The sequence below is a fragment of the Astyanax mexicanus genome, chromosome 7 (genome assembly GCF_023375975.1).
Source record: "Astyanax mexicanus isolate ESR-SI-001 chromosome 7, AstMex3_surface, whole genome shotgun sequence".
NCBI lineage: Eukaryota > Metazoa > Chordata > Actinopteri > Characiformes > Acestrorhamphidae > Astyanax > Astyanax mexicanus.
Window position 1 is genome coordinate 6886329 of NC_064414.1, and position 27266 is coordinate 6913594.

At 37.3% G+C, this 27266-nt stretch overlaps 3 protein-coding genes across 6 annotated transcripts in view; all 3 read left to right on the forward strand.

Moving 5' to 3' along the window:
• The first annotated feature begins 8218 nt into the window (after positions 1–8218).
• Positions 8219–11135, forward strand: LOC103044425 (interferon alpha-inducible protein 27-like protein 2A). Of its 2 annotated transcripts, XM_007228991.4 has the most exons (5): positions 8264–8343; positions 8828–8857; positions 9253–9414; positions 10719–10841; positions 10934–11135. In XM_007228991.4, exons 1-4 carry the CDS (start codon positions 8334–8336, stop codon positions 10805–10807), a joined length of 291 nt encoding a protein of 96 aa, XP_007229053.2. In that variant the 5' UTR covers positions 8264–8333; the 3' UTR covers positions 10808–10841; positions 10934–11135. The 2 variants fall into 2 exon arrangements, with proteins under 2 accessions (XP_049337020.1, XP_007229053.2); XM_049481063.1 differs by lacking the exon at positions 10719–10841 and having other exon boundaries at positions 8219–8343.
• Positions 11136–11568: 433 nt separating this feature from the next.
• On the forward strand, positions 11569–18838 carry snapc1b (small nuclear RNA activating complex, polypeptide 1b). The gene is made up of 10 exons (XM_007228989.4): positions 11569–11841; positions 12826–12985; positions 13430–13570; positions 13959–14066; positions 14146–14298; positions 15942–16007; positions 16655–16717; positions 17489–17627; positions 17738–17812; positions 17916–18838. Exons 1-10 carry the CDS (start codon positions 11711–11713, stop codon positions 17969–17971), a joined length of 1092 nt encoding a protein of 363 aa, XP_007229051.3. The 5' UTR covers positions 11569–11710; the 3' UTR covers positions 17972–18838.
• Positions 18839–19998: 1160 nt separating this feature from the next.
• The window catches only part of syt16 (synaptotagmin XVI), a 50097-nt gene continuing 42829 nt past the window's right edge, over positions 19999–27266 (forward strand). For all 3 annotated transcript variants that reach the window (XM_022685106.2, XM_049481054.1, XM_049481053.1), the window contains exon 1: positions 19999–20192. In XM_022685106.2, coding sequence (XP_022540827.2) covers positions 20180–20192 — 13 coding nt within the window. In that variant the 5' untranslated portion in view covers positions 19999–20179. The remainder of the gene's footprint in view (positions 20193–27266) is intronic.

A 27266-nucleotide genomic window follows, 5' to 3' on the forward strand; every position in this document is an offset into this window, starting at 1 on the left:
CACATCGATAGAGGCCGATTGGCTGCTGGGCTAGGTTAGTGAAATCAGTTGTAAACATAACATTACCAACATTCTTATCGGAAAAACTGGATTAACTTTTCACGTTTTCCACTGCAACTGTGTGGCACTGATGTTGACAGCTTTTACAAAGAGTTTGAAAGTTCCAGAGAATGCAGTCTTTTAGTTTTTGCTGTAAATTGCTGGTTTTTTTTTTATGAATGGTAAATATGGCCACCCTAACAAAGTAAACGTGCCCCAAATCTGATATTTTTCAATGTGACATAGGTGCTTCCTTTGAACAACAAGAAGACATTACATCATAGACATTTTCAGTTCAGATTTGGGCCACTTCCTAATGTGGTATTGCAAGCCGACATACAGCGCTGGAGAAATTTAAGAGAAAATTTCAGTTTCTGAATCAGATTCTCTGATTTTGCTATTTATAGGTATATGTTTGAGTAAAATTATCATTGTTGGACAACATTTCTCCCAAATTCCAAATAAAAATATTGTCATTTAGAGCATTTATTTGCAGAAAATAACAAAAAACATACAGAGCTTTCAGACCTTGAATAATGCAAAGAAAACAAGTTTGTATTCAGAAATCAATATTTGGTGGAATAACCCTGGTTTTTAATCACAGTTTTCATGCATCTTGGCATCATGTTCTCCTCCACCAGTCTTACACACTGCTTTTGGATACATTTATGCCACTCCTGATGCAAAAATTCAATTTGGTAAAATCAAATAAACTCATAATTTTTAAGTGGTTTCTTATTTTTTTTCCAGAGCTGTATATCCAACCATAGCAGTGCAACCCGGTCTGTACTTTAATTAGTACAGTAACACTTTGGGCTGTTGGGAATTGTCCTGTTTTTCAGCGGATACGGCTAAAACGGACTCTGGTTAGTGTTTGTCAAACTCTCACTATTTAAATAAGCCAAGATTAATATAAATTTCAAATCTAGGGTTTCTAGATGTCATAACTCACCCTCATGGCTTTATTGCTGTTTTTGATCTTCTTACTGATAGTGGAGAGAGAAACAGGTTCTGAAGCTGTTCCCTGTCTGGAGCAAAAGTGAAGAATGTGTTTTTGTTTTGTTTCATTCTTGAACAGGAAAACGTAACTTAGTTAAGTGAGTTTCTATTATACAGAAAAGGAAACACTTTATAGTAATAGTACATGCCATTAATTAATGTATTCATTAAAGATGAACTCATCAGTAAGCAAGGATGCATTAAGCATAATATATAATCATATATTAATATCTGGTTTTAAATAAGGTTAAATTACTCACCATTAACTAATGTGTGTATGGATAAATGAATATAAGGGTAATGAAGGCTTTCTACAGTATATGAATATACCAGCAATGAATATGTTAATTAAGCATGTGGTTTCCGCCTCATATAATTCTGTAAAACATCTGCCATCTTAACGCCCATGGTTTGTTTTTAGCTCCATCCTGTTATATTTTACAGAATGATAACTTTCAAAATCACCCACATAAAAAAGTTACTTCATATTTATTTTATATTTTATGTGTGTAAAAAATTATGTCTTATGTTTTATGCATATAAAACATGCAAATGAAAACATTTGAAACATTTTATTTTATTTGTCTTCATCGAGTTAAGAAAAGACAATACATATGAATCACAACAATAATAATAATAATAATAATAATAATAATAATAATAATAATAACAATAATAATAAATAAATAAATAATTATGTGGATGATTCATTGGCCGCCTAGAACTCAAGACATGTTACGAAAAATGAGAGCTCAGATGTAATTAGTATGTTTACCATTGTTTGATGTTACCATCATCCATATAAAAAAAATATTTACATTGTTGAAGCTGTAGTTGAATATACAACACAGACACCTGCAGCATGTCCATCCTTTCATTCCAGAATGCTGGCACTTCTATTATCACATAACACACAAACCTGTACATGACTTACTGCTTAATGAGTTCACTGATTTAAGTGGGTGAGCGAATATTTTTAGCAACATATTGTATGTTTTACTGCAGTTTTACTGCTGATTCTACCCAAAATTCCCCATGCAGTCTTACACAATTGACTTATATTCTTAACTTATATTTTTTACAGTGAAGATCAGAGGTCATTGATTGAGGTACATACTGTTGTAGAAAAGAAAATGAAAGGTGGGTCAACACCCACCTCTCGACCGGGGTACAACTCCCCTGCGTGTTCGTTTGATAGAGAGTCAGACAGTGGAGTGAAGTTGAAAGCAAACCAAGCATTTATTACTAAGTACTGAATATTCAGGAGAACCAATACATACAAGACAGTGTTCCAGCCGTCTCAGTAAGAGTTCTGACCCCCCTGTTGATCTGACTCCATGTATATACCCAAAATGACGTGAAATCGGCCGATGAGGCGTTGCTAAAATCATCTCATGTCAGCATGCATGGTGTTACGTGTTAGTGCTCAAGATTTCACTGTCTGACTGGACCGCTGGTATTTGGCCTTGGCTGTGTTCAGCCAGACAGTAGATATTGTTTCAGTAATTAGACAGTGTTGCACTCCCATGCACGCATGTCCTCCTTAATTTGACAGGTGAAGGACTTTACGTGCACAGAGAGAGAAAGACCGTATTGTTTGTCCAAAAGTCTCCTTTGTATTAAGTCAGGTCATGCAGAATGCACTATCTGATGATTTGTAGCTGTTAGTTAGAAAACATGCAATCACACAATGAGTTTCAGTGAGGTGTTAGTGGCGCGTGATCCGCCCGCCATACAATAGGTCTATACGTTAGTAAACCCCTTATGTATCATGTGGGTTAGTTTGTCAGACTAAGGTCTGTGTTAGTCACATGCTCGTACAAAACAATGTTCCACTATGTACGTGAGGAATATATGGTGGTTAATGGTTAGTCTTTTATATAAATGTGTGTAAGATATACTGTGAGTAATAAAATGATCAAATATGGTGTGAGTATTGGTTAACGCATATAAAATACAAGGTTTCACAGATGATTATGTAATTTTAGATACCAAGATAAGTAATCATGATTGTGAGATACTTGTCAATATACTCAAGGTAAAACAAGGTTTCTTCGTAAGTTTTCCCACAATTCCCCCTTTTGACGTATCAAACAGATACGTCAACAAATCGTAATTCCTCCAAATCATGTATTTACATATGTTCAACACTTGAAAACATGTGTATGAACATTTCACTAAAATGTGGGAGCGAAAACCTGTGAGGCAGCCTTCCAACCAATTTTTGACAGGAAAAACTCTCCCACGACCCCTCTGCCCCCCAGGCGGTCCAGGTTAACCCTATCAAGGAGGAAGTGACATCGTTGCCTTAAGGTCATCCCCAAGACTGGTTAGTTTACAGCAGTTCCTCTTGCTCTTCCTCACACTCCAGTATAGGTAACATATATGGCGGTTTATCGTCTTTGCCCTCCATCATTATACCCATGATGGTAACGGTTATGATTATCTGGAGCCATATTGGAATAACTAGAGGAAATGCTGATTCGTTATAATGTCCGTATCTTGACCTGTCCCACCCCCTTTTTCCGTACCAAGCCATTATTAAACCCTGAAATGTGTTTCCCCTCTAAGTTTCCCACTATCCAGCAAACCTGTTATCTTATAGCCTTATATGTGTAAGTGTTAAGGTTACAATGTGTGTTTTTTTTTTTTTTTTTTTTACAATTTTTTCAAAGTCCAAGGTAACCTGTAAACAAAAAAGGTTTTATTGCACTGGCTCATCCAGAGCTCAGACCGCTCTCTGGTGGTGCCTGCTGTCCTTACAGTATTCGAATGGTCCCAGCTGTCGGCTCGGTGTTACGCGCTGAGTGGGTGTTCCAGGTTACACTTGGTGAGGTAGGGGTGCTCTTGTCGCACGTCTTTCTTTCACGGCGTGCCCAGATGGCACTTCTTGGGTTGCTTGCTCCTGCTTCTGATGCTCCCCGGGTGGCAGTGCTGGCTTGCACTGAGATAAGTGGAACCACGAGTTGCCTTTGCCCTGGAGTCGCACCGCGTGGCTGGTTCTCTCCGTCACCCGGAATAGACCTGTCCAGCGAGGCTCTGACCACTTTCGCTTAATGGCTCTCAGGTACAACCATGGGGCCACTGCCACCTCTGGAGGTATCTCGTGCTCCTCCTCTCCTCCTCTGTTTTTCCGTACCTGCACAGATAGATCTTCACACACTGATTTTAGTTTCAAAAACAGCTCACGATACATATCTGTGGAGATCCCAGGCGAGCCCGCATCAGGACTCAATCTTGTTCTTGGGCCTGGGAACGCTACGCCTCTGACCAGCTCAAATGGGGAGAAGCCTGTGCTTCTATTAATGGAGTTCCGAATGCTGATCAGGGCAATTGGTAGGGCATCTAGCCAATTCATGCCCGTGGTCAGTGTAATCTTAGCTAATTTACATTTCAAATTTTGGTTCATCCTCTCCACCTGACCCTGTGATGTAGGATGATATACGCAACCATAGCTATGGCGCAGCCCCAATGACTGCTCCACCCACTGCAGTGTCTTGCTCGTAAAATGGGTACCCCGATCTGAATGAATTTTTCTAGGAAAACCGTTGGCGGGTATCCAAGAATTGATCAGCATCTTGCACACAGATTTGGCATCCTCTTTTATGGTGGGGATTGCCTCCACCCACCCCGAAAATCGGTCTACTACAACCAGAAGATACCTACATCTCCTTACTGCTAGTACTAGCCATGTTGTGTGTAAGGTGCTGATCAAGGTTGGATCTCACCTGAATGGGTTATTCGTTCTACTTCTCTCTCAAATGCGTTTCGTTAACACCGCAAGGTTTCCACACACGAGGCTTTTCGAACAGTCTTCACAGTTTCCTACCCTCTCTGCCCCCCTCCTCTCAGCGCGAGCTGCACTCAGCGCTCCTCGAGTGGCATGGAACAGAAAGAAAAAAAGATTTGCAGCGTTACACGCCGGTATGCTCCAAGTTTCCACTTAAGTTAAGAAAAGCAGTATCACTTCAAGATAATACCACAATATATTATCCTTAATTACCACAACAGAGCTCCGTTAATAAATTTACAGTATCCGCTTGTCTGAAGACGAATCTTTCAGAAAGCACAACCAACAATAAGCTAGAGCATAGTTTGAGTAAAATGCAACATCAGAAATTAACGTTAAATTAGGTAAACCGAAGCCTCTAAGTAGCCAACAACAATTATTCAGGAAAGAAAGTGTCCGAATTCAAAATGATTCAACAGTGGCTGTGAACCAGCGTTTCAATAAACCAAATACGTCTAAAATTTTAAACAAATACTTAGTCCTGTTCGGACAGACTATAAAATATGGATTATAGCGAAACAATATATGTTAGCCAATCAAATCATGTTCTAGATACACAGAAACACTTAGCCATTTAAAACGTATATATTCTAAGCAATGTCAACAACAAAAGGTTATAGTTCTAACCAGGAAAGATAGTACGTTATATTATAGCCACAAGAGTTAATAATAAAAAAGAAATCGGCAAGGAAAGATGGGGACGAATGAAATAGCAGGCTAGTTATACACATTACCACACAGCAATTGATTAAACAAAGCTATAATGTTATTGTATTTTAACAGGATATGTAAAGTAATTTAGTAAATAAACACCCATAAGCAAATTTAAAACAGAGTAAATATTACATTAAACAACGCTATTGAATTCCGTGCAAATGAAATTGCAAAATCAGTCATACGATATAGTATTACACTAATAAGAAATGTGGAACCACAGGTATTCCTAAAACGATATTTTCACAACCAGCCTGATAGGCAGGTACTATTTATTCATAGTCTGAGTCATCCATAAAATGAATTGGAGAGAGTGGTGGGTTCAAAACAGATTGAAAGTGACTCGCCACTTGCACAGTTTGATATTCGCAAAAGACGAACAAACCACCGCCAGGTGCCGCCTGGGCCGAAAATATCTTGATCATAAACAGTGCAGAGGTGTCCTGTTGTAAACGTTTAGAATGCACAATTCTACTGGTTGGACATAACATCAAGTTTGCCGTAATAACTGAACGCTGCTGATTATTACAAATCGGCACTGAATAATCTGCTGTCAACTGTTGGTGTTCTGGCCCCGTTGGAACCGGAGTTCCGAAGACACCCGAATTTCTAACCTCTGGTTTAAAAATGTCGTGCGAATCGAGTATCCACACCCATTCTTCAATCATTATTTACATCTGCGTTGAGAACAAATTCTAACCACCACACCAATCACACCGCTCGCAGGAGCCCTGCGCACACACATTTCCACACACAGTCTAACACATACGCACACACATTTCAGTAACCAACTACCAACTAAGCTGTGAACGACACATTCCTGAAAATTAATATGCCCGATCGCGTATGGCTGTGTGCAAAGCCACAGGAGCTGTGGCAAGTGTCTTTGCTAAGCGGCATGTATCCGTTTCTGAATGGCAGATGCCGCTAGCGAGCGCCGCTGGCCAGTAGCGTTCGTGGCCAGTGCCACTCCTGAAAGGCAGGTGCCAGTAGGTGTCACTTCCTGTTGACAGTTGCCGTTTGAGGATCAAACCCCCTCTCCTCTGTCAAACTCAACGTCGGGTCACCAAATTGTTGTAGAAAAGAAAATGAAAGGTGGGTCAACACCCACCTCTCGACCGGGGTACAACTCCCCTGCGTGTTCGTTTGATAGAGAGTCAGACAGTGGAGTGGCCTGGTATTTGGCCTTGGCTGTGTTCAGCCAGACAGTAGATATTGTTTCAGTAATTAGACAGTGTTGCACTCCCATGCACGCATGTCCTCCTTAATTTGACAGGTGAAGGACTTTACGTGCACAGAGAGAGAAAGACCGTATTGTTTGTCCAAAAGTCTCCTTTGTATTAAGTCAGGTCATGCAGAATGCACTATCTGATGATTTGTAGCTGTTAGTTAGAAAACATGCAATCACACAATGAGTTTCAGTGAGGTGTTAGTGGCACGTGATCCGTCCGCCATACAATAGGTCTATACGTTAGTAAACCCCTTATGTATCATGTGGGTTAGTTTGTCAGACTAAGGTCTGTGTTAGTCACATGCTCTACAAAACAATGTTCCACTATGTACGTGAGGAATATATGGTGGTTAATGGTTAGTCTTTTATATAAATGTGTGTAAGATATACTGTGAGTAATAAAATGATCAAATATGGTGTGAGTATTGGTTAACGCATATAAAATACAAGGTTTCACAGATGATTATGTAATTTTAGATACCAAGATAAGTAATCATGATTGTGAGATACTTGTCAATATACTCAAGGTAAAACAAGGTTTCTTCGTAAGTTTTCCCACAATACCTACGATAGATAGATTTTTTTTTCTTTTGGGTGAAGTGAAGTTGTTTAGCAAACTTTATTAAACAAGACAGTTTGGGTCAAATCCCTGTCATTTTGGGACAGGCTTTAGACATCTAGAGAGCATTATAGTTTTGTTTAAATTCCTAAAATATTAAAGATTTTTGTAAATGATTTTCCAGTTGTAGTTGGGACTGGTAATTTATCTGTAGATGGAGCTGTCTATCACCAAGTGCCAAGTGCAAATTATTTATGTTAATGTTTCTGTAGATCAATAAAGAAATTAGGTATGTAATAATTGTAATAATAAACACTAAATTATTCAGGGTTCGTCTGGTCATGAAAAACCTGGAAAAGTCATGAAATTTAAAAAATTGCAATTTCCAGGCCTTGATAAGTTTTGGAAAAATGAAAATACCCAGAAAGTTTTGGAAAAGTCATGAAAGTTTGCTCAACAAATCTTTGTGTTTTCTTTATCAGTGGAGAAAATCTGATTTGAGCTACAAATACCTCAGCTCAGAGTTAATTCAGTAATTTAGCCCTACATAATGGAGCTCTCAGGATCTGACACACACTTTATTACTAAAAATTGTGTGTCAGATTAATTTTAGGCCTAATATAATCAATATTGAATATAGTTTTAGTAGATTTTTTTGATTTAGTGTCCATGACTGCACTGTTTTAAAAATCATATGATAATGAAAATGTGCTTTGAAGGCATGGAAAAGTCATTAAAAAAATCATGGACATTTATTGATTAAAACGTTTATGAACCCTGATAATTACTAAACTGTATAGAACATAAATACCACAATATAACATATGCTGCTTTCTCTATTACTTTGTTTTTACTGGGGTAAACACCATCATTCTGAAAAACACACCCATGGCAACACAGCATGGGAGTTACCTGATCATAGGATTCAGTTTCGTTTCTGTTGAAGAGGTGCTGTCTCAGTTAAATAGGTGTGGAAACAGGTATTGGCACCATTAGACACAATGGACCTTGGTAAGTAACAAGCTCCTGCATACATGGTACAGATACATGTGGTGTTGGGCATACTTTGATAGATATGTCTGTTTCTTTTATGTCATGGTTTTATTTATGATAGAGAATATTAACACTGCTTGTTAGGATACACAATATTTTGTGACACAGTTATATCATGATTGAAAAGAGAAATATCCTGATAACAGACGTATTGTGTCTTTAAAAAAGTTTTATTTACTGTTCAATTGTTCATGTTTGCAATTTATACGCAAGCACTTAATAATCTGCACTTTAGTATTTTGGTAGAGTGTTTTGATCCATTAGTATATTTTATATTATTATTTTAGTTTTATTTTAAGTTACATTGTTATATACAAAAAATAGACAAAACATTAATTTTATTGTTGTAGTACATTTTTTTGTGTTTCTTTGAAAAAAAAAAAGTGATATTGTTTTAGAGCAATTTCTTTTTAAAACTGCTACTGTTTTGTCTCTTTAACAGCAACGATCGCAGGTGTGGCAGCAGGAGCAGGTAGGCTTTATCTGTGCTCATTAGGCTGTGTCTTGTATAATAGATGTTTTTAACTCTCCTATTAATCTTTAAATTTACTAAAAACACCCTTTATTCTCTAAATCTATATGATCCCAGCAATGAAACCCCAGGAAATTATTATAATTCAATTTAAATAAACATGTTATGTTTATTATATAAATGTGTATGTGTGTGTGTGTGTGTGTGTGTATTAAAAGTCATTCAAACTTTTTTAAAAGTGTTTTCTTACATTTACACTGACTTCTATTTAATCGCCAACAGTATGGACCCAAGATATGTCATGTTTTGTCTATTCAGTTAAAATCTCTGTGAACGTTTGTCTTTTAAATTGCATCCTTAAGCTAAACAATATTCTTCTGCCTGTTGTTTTGAAGCTGGAGCTGTGGCACTAACCCCGGTTTTGGTATCAGCCGCGGGGTTCACTGCTGGTGGCATAGCAGCAGGATCTGTCGCCTCTTGGATGATGTCCGCTGCAGCTGTGGCTAACGGTGGAGGGGTGGCGGCTGGAGGCGTAGTTGCTGTCCTACAATCTGTTGGTAAGACATCATAATAGGGTTTTACATTTAGCTCGATAACATAAAATGATACACCAACATGTACTCTAATCCTCTGCATTTTACTAGTAAAAGACAAGGGCTGTGATTGGAATGTATCCTTGACAAACTAGGGAATGACCAAACAACAAATCATCTTTGTTTGTGAGGCTTTCAGGACATCTGACACAACACCACCGCATTGCATTATGCTTTATATTGGAAAATCATGCGCACATTCTCTGTAAACTACATTTCGCAATGCATCCTGGGTGTCTGATAGAGAACTATATAGGGAATATGTACTGTTGAGATTTCGAACAGCACTACAAAATGGATGACACATTTCTGTAATAGGGAGTGATTCCAAACACAACTTAGATCATCCTGTATACACTTCAGTTGAAACACATTCTAATATTAATTATAATAATTTTGAGTAGAGCCTCTGTTTACATTTATTTTTGTCAAAAAAAGCCTAAATCTTTCATGCCATAAATTTCACAAGATTTCATAACATTCCCCTAAAATTCTGGTTCATTTTGACATGACTGGATCATACAATTCTTTAATTATTTCATGCATGCAAGCTTCTGTTGGACAGGGAAAGCTACTGAAGGACACTGAACTCTTGGTCTTTTATGTTATTATAAGCAACCTGCCTCAAGATTTGATATGTTTTTCATTCTCATTAATTATAGACACCGTAGTTCTAGAAATGGCAGAAATTACCCTTCTGACACCAACAATCACGCCTGAAGCTGAAAATCACTGAGATAACTTTGTATAACCTCAAATGTTAAAACGGTTTTAATGAGAACATTAACTGAAATTGTTGGCCAGTATCTACATTAATATCTGAATTGCATAGCAAAATTGCATAGCTGAATAAATAAAGAAATCCATGAACGCATGAATGAGTATAGCTGTGCTCTTTGAGTACATATCTAAGGAATAAAGAGTGATTGGAAATGATAAACTTTATAATTGGATTTCTGGGGTAGTAAAACATTATAACTGTGGGTTAAGAGACTGCACTACAACAAGAGTGTTAAATTCTATCTGCTAAGGGCAAGTCTATTTGTTCATTCTAAACAAATAGCAGCTAACCGGATTCCACTTGTTTAATCAGTTGGTCTTCAAACAGCTGATGACACATATTTCTGTTTAACTGGAATTAAAACCCAGAGCCACACCTGCCCGATGTGGACAGCTTTGACTCCCCTGATGCTCCCCTGATAACTCTGGGTAAAAAGCTAACAAACTACACTTGCAGTTTTTAAAATGGCTAATTTCCTTGTTATTAGGAGCTGCTGGCCTGTCTGCTGCTGCAACAGCAGTCGTGGGAACTGTAGGAGGGGCTGCAGGCGGGGCCATTGCAGATGCCATGACATGAGGAGGCTTTCCACACATGTTGGCTCTTTCTTCGAGTAAAAAAAAAAATACTTTTTTGTATAATTGCTTTTGATATCATATTCTTTTGCATTCTAATGAACTCATTTTTTTATTTTTATTTTCACAGGAATGTCATTTCATTGCACAGAAATGGATTCACTGATGCTAACATGCTAACTGGAGGAGCTAAAAAAAAAAAAGCATAACTTTACATAATGACATGAAGGAAAACAGTGTGGTTTAATGTATCACCTAATAAATAAAATGTGAATGAAAAAGAAAACAATGTCTCTAATTCAATTAAAACCAATAAAATAAATAAATATTCAGCCTGGCTTCATTCATTTTGGTTTATACAGCCATGGAAAAATAATTGAGACCACTTCAGATCACTGATTTTGCTATTTATATGTATATGTTTGAGTAAAAAGAACATTGTTGTTTTATTCTATAAACTATGGACAAATTGCTCCTAAAATACAAATAAAAATATTTAGAGCATTTATTTGCAGAAAATGAGAAATTGCTAAAATAACAAAAATGATGCAGAGCTTTCAGACCTTAAATAAGAAGAATTGATGGTTGTGATCATCCATATTCCTCTTGATTTATATTCCAATTTGGTAAAATCAAATAAACTCATAAATAGTCTCTTAGTCTATTTTTTCCGGAGCTGTATATAAGTGACTGTTATACTGTGGGAGGACCGTGGTTTTTCTCCGTACCTCCGGAACAGCAGGGGGAGTGATTGACTGGAACGCCCTCAGCAGCAGCAGCAGCAGCAGAAGAAGGAGAAGTGTAAACAGCATGTCGGCGGATGGATGTCCCGGGTAGATGTTTATTATGTTGCGGTGAAGATTTTACTGGTTTAATGTTTTAAATAGGTTTTTTTATTTTATCGGGGATGGAGCACTACAAAGCGAGTCTGCAGACCGACTGTGAGCAGATCCTGGGCAGCTTTCAGGCCTCTAACTCAGTTCGCTTTGAGGAGTTCAGTAAAATCTGGAAACAGACAGACTTCTCCAGCATCTTCCAGTAAGAGAACTGATCACATTTAACTTTCATTTAACTGCTGTCAGACTCATCTCTTATTACTAACTAATTACAGCGCGTTAAAAGCTCTCTGCTGATTTCTGCAGCTGGGGATAATAATGATAACCACGCCTCTTCATCCTGCCTTCATTATTTCTGCAGGGTTATTAGAATTTACCAAATGTACTTTTACTAAAGCTGATATTTCAATAAACCAACAATTCAGATTGAAATTACTGTGTAAAGCTCCTCTGTAAAGAAGTTTGCTGATTTAGTTATTTAGTTATTACTATGGAGAGCATAAGATGACATCATATTAAAAAAAAAAATGCATTGTCACGACTTATTAAGATGTGGGAATGAGATCCAAGGCGTGGAAATGAGATCATTGAGTCAGGGCCAGAGGTGAAGACGTCATACATGTAAAAGTTATAAAAGAAGGTTATTGGAAGTAGTCTACACAATATGGTTTCTGAACATATAATATATATATATATATATATATATATATATATATATATATATATATATATATATATATATTAGGGGTGTGCCATATCATATCATACGTGATAATATCGCCAACATTTTTGAATATCATGAGCGATATTATTTTCATTTTCTTTTATATATCTACTAGAGATAGATTATATCTGTTCATTTATTTTACTTTAATCCTGGTTATATGGAGATATTTAGAGTGCATTATAAGTCATCATGACATTCTGCATCATTGAATTCTGTCACAAATCTTATCTAATTCTTGTATTTTTTTGGTATCTCAGGTAGGGGTGTGACATAAATTGTATGCAATAATAAAATAAAATTTTACTTTTGCTGCAGTAGTGTATTCTTAAAAAAAAAAAATCATTAATTTATATCACCAAGAGTATTGTTATCGTGTAAATACCATGGAATTGTGATATTATTTTAGGGCCATATTGCCCACCCCTAATATATATATATATTTTTTTTTATCTTTTACAGTGGTATTTCACAGATCGGAGAGAAAAGAATCTTCACACGTTTAGCTCTGACTGTAGCATCTCCATACCTCTTCCCACCGTACACCTTCCAGATCCGAGTGGGAGGCCTTTACCTTCTGTATGGTCTGTACAACTCCCAGAGCGTCACTCCAAAAGAAAAGGTACAGAGCCCCTGCTGCATTCCTTACTCATTCAGAAGATTGCAGTTAATCATATAGCTGTGTTATATACCTTAATTATCTTTTTATATGTATTAAAATTTTCTTTTTTTTAACTCACATTGCTATTGGTATATCTTTTTTTTTTTTTTGCAATATATAAAAGACTTCTCATCAGATTTCAATTATCCATTATTGCATGATCTTAAAATTGTACTTTGAGTATCCAAAGAGTATATATCTAGTAAATGTTATGATGTTAGGTAGTTATAATGTGTCTCTGGTACATATGTGATCAAATGAGAACAGTGTGAATTTGTCTTTATCAAACAAAAAGCAAAAATGTTTAGCATGATGTGTTTTTTTTTTAACATTATATCAGACTTTGCATGTCCTGTAATACTCTAATCAATGTAACCTATGATTGTGTGTGTGTTTTGTGCGTAGATTCGCATGGCTCTAAAGGACTGGAGCGATTTAATAAAATTTCAACAGGATGCAGTTAATGCCCAGCACTATGACGTGGTCTACATCCTGAAGAAACTCCTGTCTGACAAAGCTCTGTACTTCACTGCCATGCCGGATCCAGTAAGTTAAATCATGATGGATGATTTTAATGCAAACAGGAAGCACAATTGCTTGCATGTGGTTGTGTTAACTTTGAAACATTTTCCTGCACATAGAAAACAACTAAAAACTTGACTTAAAATTAATTTATAATAGAATTCAATGGGCTGTTGTTTGTACTCTGTTTTGAATATTCAGACACACAACACTTTAACATTAACATTCAGTGGTGAAAATAAATATTTGATTATTTGAATATTTCATTAATTTATATCTCCAAGAGTATCATTATCGTTAAAATAATAACATGAAATATCGTGATATTATTTTAGGGCCATATCGCCCACCCCTAGTGCATATTAGCAGAATCCTCCTGTTTCCTACAGTGTTTTTTGTGTATCGTTCACAGCTGTCGTTTAACGCAAAGAGAAAACAGAAGGAGGGTGGGAATCTGAATGAAATGTTTGTTGACCGGCCGTCCCGTCCTCAGGAGCTGATCAGCACCGACATGCTGGAGGTGAGGCCCCAGATCAGTCAGTATTGCTGAGATTTTCACATGCTGTTTTTGTACCTTATTGTATTGTGTCTGTGTGTAGGAGCTGGCTAACGTGCATGAGCACTATGAGAAGTTGAAGCAAGCAGTTTCAGCACAGGCAGAAAAGCCTGAACTCAATCTTGTCAAACAGAACATGGTTCCCAAACTGCACAGTGCTGTGGTCTCATACTACAGCTGGCAGCAGAACCACACCGTAAGTCCTGTCTTTTGCTGCGTGTTTAAGCCTTGTGTTAGCATTGTCATGGCTGTGTTCCAGTCTGTGCTCTATTTACGTTTACTCTGCCTGGCCAGGAAAAAAAAAAAAAAAAAAAAAAAAAAAAAAGGTCACACACTCTAATATTGCATTGGTCCGCCTTAAGCTTTGATTGCAGCATACATTAACTGTGGCATTGTTTCAATAAGCTTCTGCAATGTCACATGATTTATTTCAATCCAGTGTTGCATTAATTTTTCACCAAGATCTTGCAGCAGCATTGATGATGGCAGAGTCTGATCCCTGCACAAAGCAGCTTTTCTCCGTCCAGCACATCCCAAAGATTCTCAATGAGGTTAAGATCTGGACTCTGTGGTGAACTCTCTCTCAATCCATGTGTGAAAATGATGATCTCATGCTCCCTGAACCCTGAACTCTTTCACAATCCCAGCCCCATGAATCCTGGTATTGTCATCTTGGAATATGTTCGTATCATCAGGGAAGAAAAAATCCATTGATGGAATAACCTGGTCTATATTCGTTATATTCAGGTAGTCAGCTGACCTCATTCTTTCAGCACATACTGTTGCTGAACCTAAACCTGCAGACAACTGCAGCAACAACAGATTGTTTACTTACTTAAATCCAGGTGGAGACTTTTTTTTTGGCAGGCAGGCAGTGTATATGGTTCATTAGGAGCCAGTCTTAAAGCATTGTATTTGTAACTCTTTACAAGCCTGTAATGCACCACAGTGAGCAGTTTACAAGTGATGAACCAGATGTAATGCATTGAAATTATGTGATGTATTAAAATTGATATGTATAGGCAATTTTTGTGTGTAGGAATGAGTAATTGGAAACTATTTATTTATCTTAAAATTGTGCATGTACTAATGTACTAACTAATACTGTCATGTACTTAAAAGGGTTAGTAGTGATAAGTGCCCATTTATGTTCTATTAATGATGTTCTCTATAGTCAGCCTGTGCGGGTAGATTTTAATTTTTTTGGGACCATTTTACCTGCCTATAAAAGGGTTCTATTTAGTGCTCCAATTAAGAAGTATATTCACAATAGTTATCTGTTCTCTGTACAGTGTTGTAATGTAGGGAGTAGTGAATAGGGGCCAGTGTGGCTTCTTTATAATCTTCAGTTTTAGTGAACCAGGTACATTTTTTTTTATTACCAATAACATTTGTTTTATAAAGTGATCACTAGGAAAAAGTGAAATGGGACTATTTTGGGTTCTGTATAATGTTCCATTAAACCCTATTCCCCACTATAGTGTGTGTGCTGAATAATCTTAGTGATCCAATGTAGTGAATTGTAACTAGGCACCATTTGTTTCTACCTATAATGGTTTTCTACATAGTGCTCACTAGGGAAATGTGATTAGAGACCATTTCTCTTCCCAATGATGGTGCTCCAGTGTAGAGAATATTGATTGTAGAGCATTGCTGTCTATAATTGTGCTCCTTTTGTAAGATGCAGTGATATGGGGATCATTTCAGTTCCTTATAGTAGTGTGTTCTATATAATGCTTACTAGGAGAAAAAAAGAAATGAGTCATTTTGGATTCCTAAAGATCTTCAGTGTGGGGAATCAATGTCTGTCTGTGTTTGTCCGTCTGTTTGTCTCCGTAGGAGTTTGAGAGTCAGGATGCTGAGAGTGACAGAGGTGCAGGAGAAGGAACTTCAAGTCAAGAAGAGGTGCAATTTCTCTTTACTTAATTTAATTTTTTTTTATGTTTGTTTCTGCTCATTATAGATGTAAGACCGTAATTTCTGGGCTATAATACTTTACTCACCCATATAATTAGTTTTCAGAAGCAATACGTTTGTAGATTAATCCAGGGCCCATCAGGACAATGAAGCATTTACAACTACTCCACATAAGCATGAATCGTGCATTTAAAGTGGGGCTTACAAATTAATTCTATAAAAAGATAATTGTTTTTAGTGTTATATCATGATATTACACTAAACACTGCACATTGTATTATCTAACCATAACACTCGAGCATCAAGAAGCAGCAGATTATAGATGTAGATAACTGATGGTAATCATAGCAGCCCTGTAACAGATAATGAGCAGAAAATTCTCCTTTCCCTCAAAGCTTCTTAAACTGGCAGTCCAAGTAATTAATCTACTTTTTTACCTTTTTAATATTATGACTCTTATCTTGTGACTTTTCCTATTAGGCTACTGTACTTTTTTTAAACCCAAAAGCCCGGAAATTACGGTATATATTTCAGTTCCCATATCTTTTTTCCCTTCTCTGTTGTGGACGTGCAGTATGTATGTTTGGTCAGACAGAGGTAGTGTGAGCTCCAACTCTGAATGTTTCTGTCCCCAGAGTTCCCGCAGGGCCAAGCTCTTGGAATCCATCAAGGCCCGGTCTTATGGACAGGCTGTGGAGGTATGACATGTTACAACATCTCTTAACGCTCTTTCAGTAAAATCTAATATTAAAAAAACTTGATACATCCTAAATATATCAGTACTTTCCACGTTTAAGCAACATCCAGACATTTAAATGCCTTTTAAATCTCATGTTCAGCTGTTTCTATCATTTTTAGCGATGGAGAACATGGCAGAAATATTACTGCCGTTAATATCGTAGAACGAGGCAGGCCACACCCTGCACTGCATGCTTGAGATTAGGTTTTCCTTACTTGACCTGCATGTAGTGATAACGATACTCTTGACTATATGACAAAACATTAAATAAAAAAAAAATATTTCAAGAATACACTACACTAAAAACTGAAAATGAAATTGTATTGTATAAGATATGATATGGCACAGCCCTAAGTGAGATATTACAAAAAATACAAGAATTGTATTAGATTTGTAACAGAAGTCAATGATCCATTCAATTCAGAATGTCATGATACTAATAGTGCACTTTAAAAATCTCTGTATATCCTGGATTAAAGTGGAATAAATTATACTGGACATATATAATCTGTCTCTAGTAGATATCTAATAGAAAATGAGAACAGTGTTAATTTTTCTTTTGCTAAAAACAGCAAAAAAAGTAGAATCCTGATGTGATAATTAGGGCTGGGTGATATGGCATGATATTTCAGTGTATAATATCACATCGTTCACAATATTCAAAAAATGTTGGGCGATATTATTGTGTACAATACGATATGACACACCCCTAACTGTATGTGTGCATCAGGCTTCTAGGTCCCGCCGTCACAGACAAGTGGAAGTGACCTCAGCAGCCACCAACTCAGAGCCTGCAGCAGGAAGCTCGAGATACACAAGTAAAGCTCCGAGCCTGAAAGAACGCACTGAACTCCGCTTCCTCAACCAAGGCAAGTGCCACCCACCTACCCACCCACATACCCACCTACCTTCTAACCTCTCACCTGTATGAGTAATTCAGTGATGCTGAGTACCATTTTTTTTTTTTTTTGTCCAATAGGAGACCAGAATGAAGGGCTACAGGGCGTGACCCGGATATGGCGGCTGTCTGCAGTAGAGAAGGAGAAAATTGAAGGTAGTCCAATCAGAGTGAGAATAAAATTAGACTTGATCTGTCACATTATTGTGTGTTTTTTTTTTTTTGTCCTTAATTTCTTTTCATTCTTCCATTTTTACAGAAGGCAAGAGACCACGATTCAATTGGAGTTCAGAAAGAGAGGGGGATGAGGCCTGATTGGAGAAAATACTGCAGTACCAAATACTCCAACCTTTGCTTAGTGCATCAGTTGTGTTCTTGTTGATGATTACTGTTAATATGGTATTTTAATGATTTTTTCTTAGAATTTAGAAAATAATTGACTCAAAAATTGACTTACAATAGAAACCAATAGGCAGGGGCCGGTGATAATTGGCAACTAATAGATATAAGCATCTAAATAGATATAAATAGAATCAAATTTCTGCTGGTTTGATTTTAGGGGCGGTCATTTAGGTCTTTGTTTTAAATAAAAGGCCTCTTGTTAACAGATTATCACCAATACAAGACTACCATTACAGACTTACTCCATTGAGTCATATTGGCCACATGCTGAAGACATGGCTAAGTTGGAAAATCCTGGTATATATACATTGTAATTAATACTGTTTCCATTGGTTGATTCCATAGCCAGAATGCGGCCTAATATGAATTCACACAAAATCCAAAACTTTTAATAGAACGTTTAAGTGATTTTAAATTGCTGTTGTTTCTAATTTACACTGCAGTTTAGACTGATGCATAAAACATTGTGTACTATGTAAAAGGAATTTTTTTTTTTTTTTAAAGGTGTATATTTTACTTTTTATTTTATCTTGATGTCTTGAAAATGCTGCTGTAAACAGTTATTCATGGTATTTTTTTTTAATGACCGTGTTTTGTAGAAAAAAAAAGAAAAAAAAAAAAGCTTTTTTCATATAAAACAAATGTCGTTTTTTTTCCCCTCTTGGTCTATGCTGGTTTCTTGTGTTATAGGATGCCTTTAATACACAAACACTTGCATTAAGTATTAAGTCATACCCCTGTAGCCTACACCTGACATTTCCCCGTAAAAATTCACGCAAACTCTCGTGCTTTTTGAAACAATACTACGTACGGTTTTCGTACAACAGGCTTTTTTAGGCTTGAACACTTACCCATAGGGATCCATTCAAAAGTGCCCGTAAACTTTTGGACACGTTAGAGGGGTGGTGAAGCGGGGTGAGGCAGCAGTGAGGCTACGTTCAAATTAAAGCCATATTGCTCAAACTTGGGACCCCACTTAGGACCCCATCTGTTACTCTGTGACTGTGACGCATATGTGATTCTGATTTGAAAAAATCTGATTTGGCATGTTCACACAGCCGTGAAAAAATCAGATCTAAGCCACATTGAGCAAAAAAAATCTGATTTGAGTCACTTCAGCCGGGTAATGTGGAGGTAGCCTTAAAGTGGGAGAGGCAGCAGTGACTACAACACTTTCATCACCATTAAAAAAAAGAACCTTAGAATTACAAAAAAATGTTATATGTCAAAATATGTCGCTGAAATTGTATATACAGCTCTGGAAAAAAATAGAGACCACTTAGAAATTATACATTTCTTAGATTTTTTGCAAAATTGAAAATGGAAAATTCAAGAGGAAGATGGATGATCACAAGCCATGAAAACCAAGCTAAACTGCTTGCAGGAGAGGCATAAAGTTATCCAAAAGCAGTGTGTAAGACTGGTGGAGGAGATCATGCCAAGATGCAAGATAAAAACTGATTAAAATCCAGGGTTATTCCACCAAATATTGGTGGAATTTCTGAAATCTTAAAACATAATGAATATGAACTTGTTTTTTTTTTGTATTATTTCAGGTCTGAAAGCTCTGCATCTTTTTTTTTTTTTTTTTTTTGTTATTTTAGCCATTTCTCATTTTCTGCAAATAAATGCTCTAAATGACAAAATTTTTATTTGGAATTTGGGATAAATGTCCGTAGTTTATAGAACAAAACAACAATGTTAATTTTATTCTACATATACCTATAAATAGCAAAATCAGCGCTGTGTATATATTTTTTCATGCATAATTAATAAAAATGAATATACAATGAATAACTAAAAATATCCGGGTAACAACCAATCGCGAGCTAAAATGCAGATCAGCTTGGCGAGTTGTGTCCAATCGCAGCTCAGAATTCAAATGAGTATGTAAATATGTGCGCGGCTCTCGCGGGGGAGGGCGGGGCTGTGGCGCCGCTGTGGTTTAGTGCAGGGCTGGAGGAGAGAGGACCCTGCTGGGTTCCGCCACAGCAGAACAACAGCCTGGATCCGGAGGAGATGCGGGACCAGAACATCCTGTCCACACCGTCCTCCTAACCAGTACACATTCCCAGTGCAGGATCTGTACATCCAGGGAGCTCCATTACACCAGTCTGAGCCATGGCTTCTGACAGTGAGTATCACCAGTATGACCAGTATCACCAGTTATCACCTTATCTCCTCATCTTTCATCAGAGGGGTCATAATGTTTTGCATGACTTAGCAGAAATGATGGGCGGGGTGTAAATATCAGCTTCTAACTGGATCTAATGCTAGACAGCCTAAAGCGATGCATCATGGCATCAACAGCAGAGGGGGTGGTGTGTGCGTGTGTGTGTGTGTGTGTGCGTGTGTGTGTGTAAACACCACACTGTTACTGGGACTGTGATTTCGATACTGTGTGTCTCTCCCTCGTTAACTACTGGCTAAATGTGGTATTTTGTACTGGCAGATCCAGGTCCAGAAAACCCACCCCAGCATTTTGTTCCAGCCTGGCCTTGTACAGCTCTGGAAAAAGAGACCACTTCAGTTTCTGAATGAGTTTTTTTGATTTTGCTATTTAGGTAAATGTTTGAGTAAAATGAACATTGTTGTTTTATTCTATAAACTACAGACAACATTTTTCCCATATTCAAAAAAAAAATTGTCATTTAGATTATTTATTTGAAGAAAATGAGAAATGGCTGAAATAACAAAAAAGATGCAGGGCTTTTAGCAATGAAAAGTTCACATTCATAAAGTTTAAGAGTTCAGAAAATCAATATCTGGTAAAATAACCCTGGTTTTAATCACAGTTCTCCTCCACCAGTCTTACACACTGCTTTTGGATAACTTTATGCCACTTCTGGTGCAAAAAATCAAGCAGTTCAGTTTGGTTTGATGGCTTGTGATCATCCATCTTCCTCTTGATTATATTCCAGAGGTTTTCAATTTGGTAAAATCAAAGAAACTCATCATTTTTAACTGGTCTCTTTTTTTTCCAGAGCTGAATCTGGGTTTAGCACCACTGGAAAAAAACTGTATCTTGGCCTAGTTAAATAATAAACCTCAAAAACTGAGTGTGTTGTGTACTTCATAATCCTAATATCGTAGCGCATCAGAGGAAGTGTCACATTTAGTGTAAGTGTAAGGACACAATACTAGTTCATGTTCAGTGACATTTGTCATGTCAGTGTAGGTGAAGCCACTGGTTGTGTGTTTGAGTGTGCTGCCAACGCATCACTCCATCTTCCCTTTCCTTCCTCTTTAATGGGCCTGAGACTTCTGAACTCATTTCCCTTCGCCACTGAAACGGAGTAATCATCGTCCATTTATAATGTTTGAAACACTGGCCAGATAAGGCAGTGATGATGTGAGTGGTATAGCCATACCTGTCAAGTCTCCCGTTTTGGCCGGGAAACTACCGTATTTTACTCCTCTTTCCCGCTGTCCTCCCGTATTAGTATTTTCCCGTAAATTTCCCGTATTATATCAAAATAAAAAAATATATATATTATTGAGGAGACAGGGAGCTGACTGCTCTGTGTCTCTTAACCAATCGTGCAGCCGGTTCAAGGAGAAAGTCCCGCCTTTCAGGAGAAACAGCCAATCAGCTTGCAAAGGAGGGTCAGTGTGGGGAAGCCACAGGCAGCTAGTCGGAGCAGCTGATGTTAAAACATATCTGGATATACAGCGATTTTTCTAAAAGAAAGGGAACGGTAGGCTAATCATGTAAACTGTGATGAGATTTTTCTGATAGCTGCTTAAAAATACTCGTCTCTGAAATAAAACACACAGATTAAACCTTTTAAAAAAAAAAAACAGCTTGAACTAGAAATGTTAAAAATTAACTAAACTGATCAGGGGTGGAGTGATCAAAAGATTCAGTTTGCAGAATTTGTGCACCCTTTGTTCAATTTTAAATCCATTAAATAAATAAAAATATATTATAAAAAAGAGTGCATTTATGCCAAAAAGACATGAAATCTTAACTTTTAAAAAAATATTTGGAAAAGTGTTTTTAATTTGGCTGTATTAAAAGAATGACATATGTAGGAATGTCCGCAACATTTCAGATTCTGATAATCTAATTGTGTGTAAGTGGTTCACATGTCGTTATTTTAGATTTTTTTTGTAAACCTGACTTAAAATGTAAGGGATACTGAACCTACGTTGGGCTGGTGGGACAACTTTAAGCGGACAGAGGAAAATATCCCTTATTTTTTAATCTAAAATTTGACAGGTATGGGTATAGCCCACCCTGTCACAACATGTTAACATTACTGGTCAGTGGATGCAGTGGAAAGCTGAGAGTGGTGAGAAATCAGTGTTAGAAAACATTCAGATGAAGCCACTTAGGTTCTTATCTTGTCTAGACATAGAACAATACAGCTTCTTCTGAAATTATTCTAAAGTAACTGTCTCTACTGTCCAGGGAATCCAATAATAAATAAGTTTCAATAATAACTGAAGCGCCTGAAGCAATTTGGGTTTTCTGTCCAGCACAGCAATGTTATTTCTGTCTGAATGTCTGAATAACCAGAGACATATTTTACTTCCAAGTTAAATTTTAATATAAAACCAGATACAATACATGAGACATTACAGGTGTAAAACAGTGTCTTATTCCAGATTTAGGCCCAAAATGGAAATGCTGAAACGTGGTAGGTTGCATGTGAGCACATTTGTCCTTGCTGACATCAGTGGAAAGGTTTTCTCACTGCATGTAAGCGTCTCTGGTAGCACAAAGGTGTGATTCTGGTCTTGGCATCTTTTCTAACTGCTTTTTGGACACACATGAAGTGTCAGGCATCTACTTGCCCTCAGTCTTACTAGAACTGTTAAAATGGAAGGTCTAATTCTGGAAGCAGGCAGGTCATGTTTGGTTTGTGAAGTTTAACTGTTCTTTAACCGTGATCAGAGAGAATTGATCATTTAACCTTGTGGAACCTACCATGTGCAAAGTTTCTACATTGTTCCTTTTACTGGCATTTCTGTTGTACTGTTTGTCCCATGGTTCCACTTGTACTCAGAAGTAATGACAATAAAATCCTCTTGACTCTACTGTTGATCAACTTGATCAAGCTTATCGTTAGGCCTGGCCAAGATCCTAGGCATGAGTTAAGCTGGCTGATTTACTTCATTTTTTTCGGACTACAAGGCGCACTTAATCCTATAATTTTCCCCAAAATCATCTGTGCCCTTATAATTCGGTGCGCCTGATGTATGAATTTTACCAGTCAGGTTGTAAGGAGCAGTAAAGCCACTTTGCTTAGCATCATTAGCTTTAGTCGCTAACCATGCTAAGTGCTAGCTCTTTTGCTGTTCAGAGATGAGTATTATCAGCCTGTGGCTTGTTGCTACAGGCTAACCCCGGCTAGCACTGCTGGAGCAGTATTAGCATTACTCCACTGAAGTACAGCGTTATACAGGAGTTTCATTGACGTTTCTCCAGCACCACATTTCAGATTCAGTTTTCAAATTCAAAATTCAATTCAAATTTACATAGAGGTTGTTAGAACAAATGCTGTCATTAAGCAGCTTTACAGGGCTGCCAGCCTCGTTTGAGTAAGCACCACAGTGATGGTGCCAACAGGTGGCAGAACTGGGAAGGAAAAAAGCCCACTAACTAACCCACACAAGAGGAAGAAACCTTAAGACTAACCTATCCTTCTTAGGTCAACCTGGACAGCACAAACAAATAACAAAACAAAAACAACTATACAGAGAGATAATGCAGGTGCTTTAGCTAATGAATGTAGAAACTAGTCTAGGACTAGTGTAGTGTAGGCCATTCCATGTGTGAAAGTGATGATCTCATGCTCACTGAACCACTCTTTCACAATTCCAGCCCGTTAAATTAGCTAAAATAATGAGCTAAAATTCATCACACCTGCCAAAGCAACTCGCTGAACTCATAACTAACATTCTACAAACCAAGTAATATTAAGTATAGAGAGACTCCGCCCAAATAGGTGATGACAACAGGATGTAGTAAAGTTCTGTAAAGTAAAGTCCGCTCACTAAACTGCAGTGTGAAACCAAAACTAACTAAATCAAATGTACACAATCTAACAAAGATCCAAACCTTGGATGTGAAAACACCCTAAATGAAAGCAGACTTATTTCATATATATAAGGTTTTTTTTCTACACAGGGAATGGTGCTGTAGATCCTTTATCTAGGACAGCCTTGGTGATCTAGTTCTTTAGTTCTATGCGCATTTTTTTCTGTTAGAACTGTAGATGAGTAGATCTGAGACGATGACCTATAAACCTCTCAGTTCAGCCAGCCATGATGCAGTTTGAGCTGTGCTCTAATGGGCTTCTAATGGTCTTGCTGTTTCGCTGTGGCTGGATTCTTAGACTTACAGCACCATGCCTTTCTCTCTCTCTCTTTCTCTCACTCTCACTGCCACTCTGTTCTGGATTCTCTTTCTTCAGCTGCTAAAAGCTGCATCAATGTTTAATTAAGGGTTCAGATTTTACTTATGTAGGCCACTGTGAAGATCTAGCAGAAATATTGTGTTTTTAAAGAAATAAAGCAGATTACAGTGGTGTTAACAGAAACAGGTTATCACCAGAACCCAAGAACAACACAACTTTAGACATTTTATTTACCATCTTAACCTACTAGCAAACCTACACATGTCCTTTGAGTATTATAAGTTACGTAAATTTTGTTAAAATAGGTGCAAATTTTACAAGACGCAGAATCCTAGGATGCATTTTTCAACATCTACCACATAGAAGTACCATTTTAATTTTTTCATACTGTAAGTCATACTTAAGATCTTTTAATTTCCCCAAAAATCGACACTGTGCCTTATAATCTGGTGCACCTTATGTATGAATTATATCAGTCAGGTAATAAGGAGCAGTAAAACCACTCCACTGAAGTACAGTGTTATACAGGAGTTTCAGTTTAGTTCTCCAGCATTGAGACTGGGGAAGAATTAGCATTAGCCGCTAAGCACTAGCTCTTTTATTATCGGCCTGTAGCCAGCTGCTAACCCCAGCTAGCACTGCTGGAGCAGCATTAGCATTAGTTTAAACAAGCTACGTGGGCAAACCGCTAGCTAATATCACCCTGGATTACTGGAACACTCAGGGTTCCTCAGTGTAGCGCTATCGGGCAGCATTTACTACAGGAGTTGGACAATGAAACTGAAACACCTGGTTTTAGACCACAATCATTTATTGTGGCGACGAACAGTTCTAGTGGAAACAGGAGCATTGAGGTGCACATTGAATTCTGTCTTGATTAAGGCAGCCATGGTTTTATGGTTTTTGGATACAATCCGGGTTAGCACCCGAACAACCCTTTCAGACAGCTTTCTCTTACAGCGTCCACAGTTAATCCTGTTGGATGTGGTTGGTCTTTCTTGGTGGTATGCTGACATTACCCTGGATACCGTGGCTCTTGATACATCACAAAGACTTGCTGTCTCGGTCACAGATGTGCCAGCAAGACGTGCACCAACAATTTGTCCTCTTTTGAACTCTGGAATGTCACCCATAATGTTATGTGCATTGCAATATTTTGAGCAAAACCTTCACACTCTGCTCTTACTGGTGCAATGTGCAATTAATGAAGATTGGCCACCAGGCTGCTCCAATTTAGCCATGAATCCTCCCACACCAAAATGACAGGTGTTTTATTTTTTTTGTATTGTCCAACCCCTGTAACTCTAACAGTGGCTAGTGGTTAGCTACTAATGCTAATGCTGCTGCTCCCAGCCTTAGTGGAAATCTGGAAATCTAAGCTTACTGTAAACAAACAGAAGAGAAAACTTGGAATTCATCGCTAAAGACATTACAGTTACAGTCTGTAGCAGTTTAGAATTTCCTTTCACCACACTCTAAACTAAGCAGAATATTTTTCACTGCAGGATTACTCTATTCATTTGATTTTAGCGCCATCATGTGAGTTGGGGGTGAGTTATACTAAGTTTATAACACCTCTGTTTTAATAAAAATATTGACATTTGACACGTATCAGTATGATGCAATGTGAATGGAACAATCCAATATATTGCTTTATTGTCCCAACCTTTAAGTATTTTTTTTGTGCTGAGACTTTATAAAACTTAAATCTGAATGATTACATTATTTTTTTTTTTTATATTTGTCAGTAGGCCTGTCACAATAATTGCAATATCAATTTATCATACAATAAATGAACATGACCTCAATAATGTTTAATAATCATAACATCGTATCTTGTGTTTATTTGTATGTTTATTTGCATATATAACAGTGAACAGTATTTTAGCCAGTCATCCTTTAATAACTGTGTGAACTAAAGTAGGTGAAGAAATAAGTTTATAACTCCCAAACTAATTATAATAAAACAATGTATAAAAATGTTATTGTCTTTAAAAAGTGTACAATTGCTTTTTTATGCTATTCTGTTATCATTTTGTCAGTGGCATTTAATAGTCTTAAAATTACAAAAATATCGTGTATCGCAATAATTTCTGGGACAATACATTGTCCAAAGGAAACTATTATCGTGACAGGCCTATTTGTCAGCAAATATTATATTGGATCCAATTTATTGAACATCCCTGAATCAAATACAAAATAAAGCTCACATATTGATTGTATCATGTTTGGTGTTGTAGATTCCTGGGAAAAAAAAACATTAATGCTGTTAATACTGCAAATGTCCATTAATGTCATATTTTGGGAATTCTTGGCTTAGTCAGTCCAGATCCATGCAAAAAAATGCATTGCATGCCGCATAATCATGGATTTTAGAGTCGATCCGTTATCACCTCATTACTGCTCTTCCTCTTCCTTCCTCTGCAGAGAGTCTGATTAGAGCAACAGCAACACACTCTGATTAAACCAGAACAGGGAAACACAGTGAGTGATGACACAGTCTGTCACTGGAGGTTGTGCTGTTGAAGTCTGCTGCAGGCTGTGCTGGAGAAAGGAAATGTGTACACTCAAAGGCCATTACCATCACCATTAGTGGACGTGGTCTGCATAGTTGGCTTTGTTATGACAAGTTTTTTTTTTTTTTAAGTGTTTAAAGCATTAATTTTTCACCAAGATCTTGCAGCAGCATTGATGATGGTAGAGTCTGACCACTGCTCAAAGCAGCTCTTTTCCATCCAGCACATCCCAAAGATTCTCAATGGAGTTAAAATGTGTGAAAATGATGATCTTATGCTTCCTCATGCTCACTCTTTCACAATTCCAGCCCCATGAATCCTGGTATT

Coding starts and splice junctions, on each gene's coding strand:
- LOC103044425 (XM_007228991.4), top strand. Junction 8,858..9,252: donor AGGTGTGGCAGCAGGAGCAG/GTAGGCTTTATC, acceptor GTTGTTTTGAAG/CTGGAGCTGTGGCACTAACC. Junction 9,415..10,718: donor TGCTGTCCTACAATCTGTTG/GTAAGACATCAT, acceptor CCTTGTTATTAG/GAGCTGCTGGCCTGTCTGCT.
- snapc1b (XM_007228989.4), top strand. CDS start 11,711: ATGGAGCACTACAAAGCGAGTCTGCAGACCGACTGTGAGCAGATCCTG. Junction 16,008..16,654: donor GAACTTCAAGTCAAGAAGAG/GTGCAATTTCTC, acceptor TTCTGTCCCCAG/AGTTCCCGCAGGGCCAAGCT. Junction 17,628..17,737: donor ACTCCGCTTCCTCAACCAAG/GCAAGTGCCACC, acceptor TTTGTCCAATAG/GAGACCAGAATGAAGGGCTA.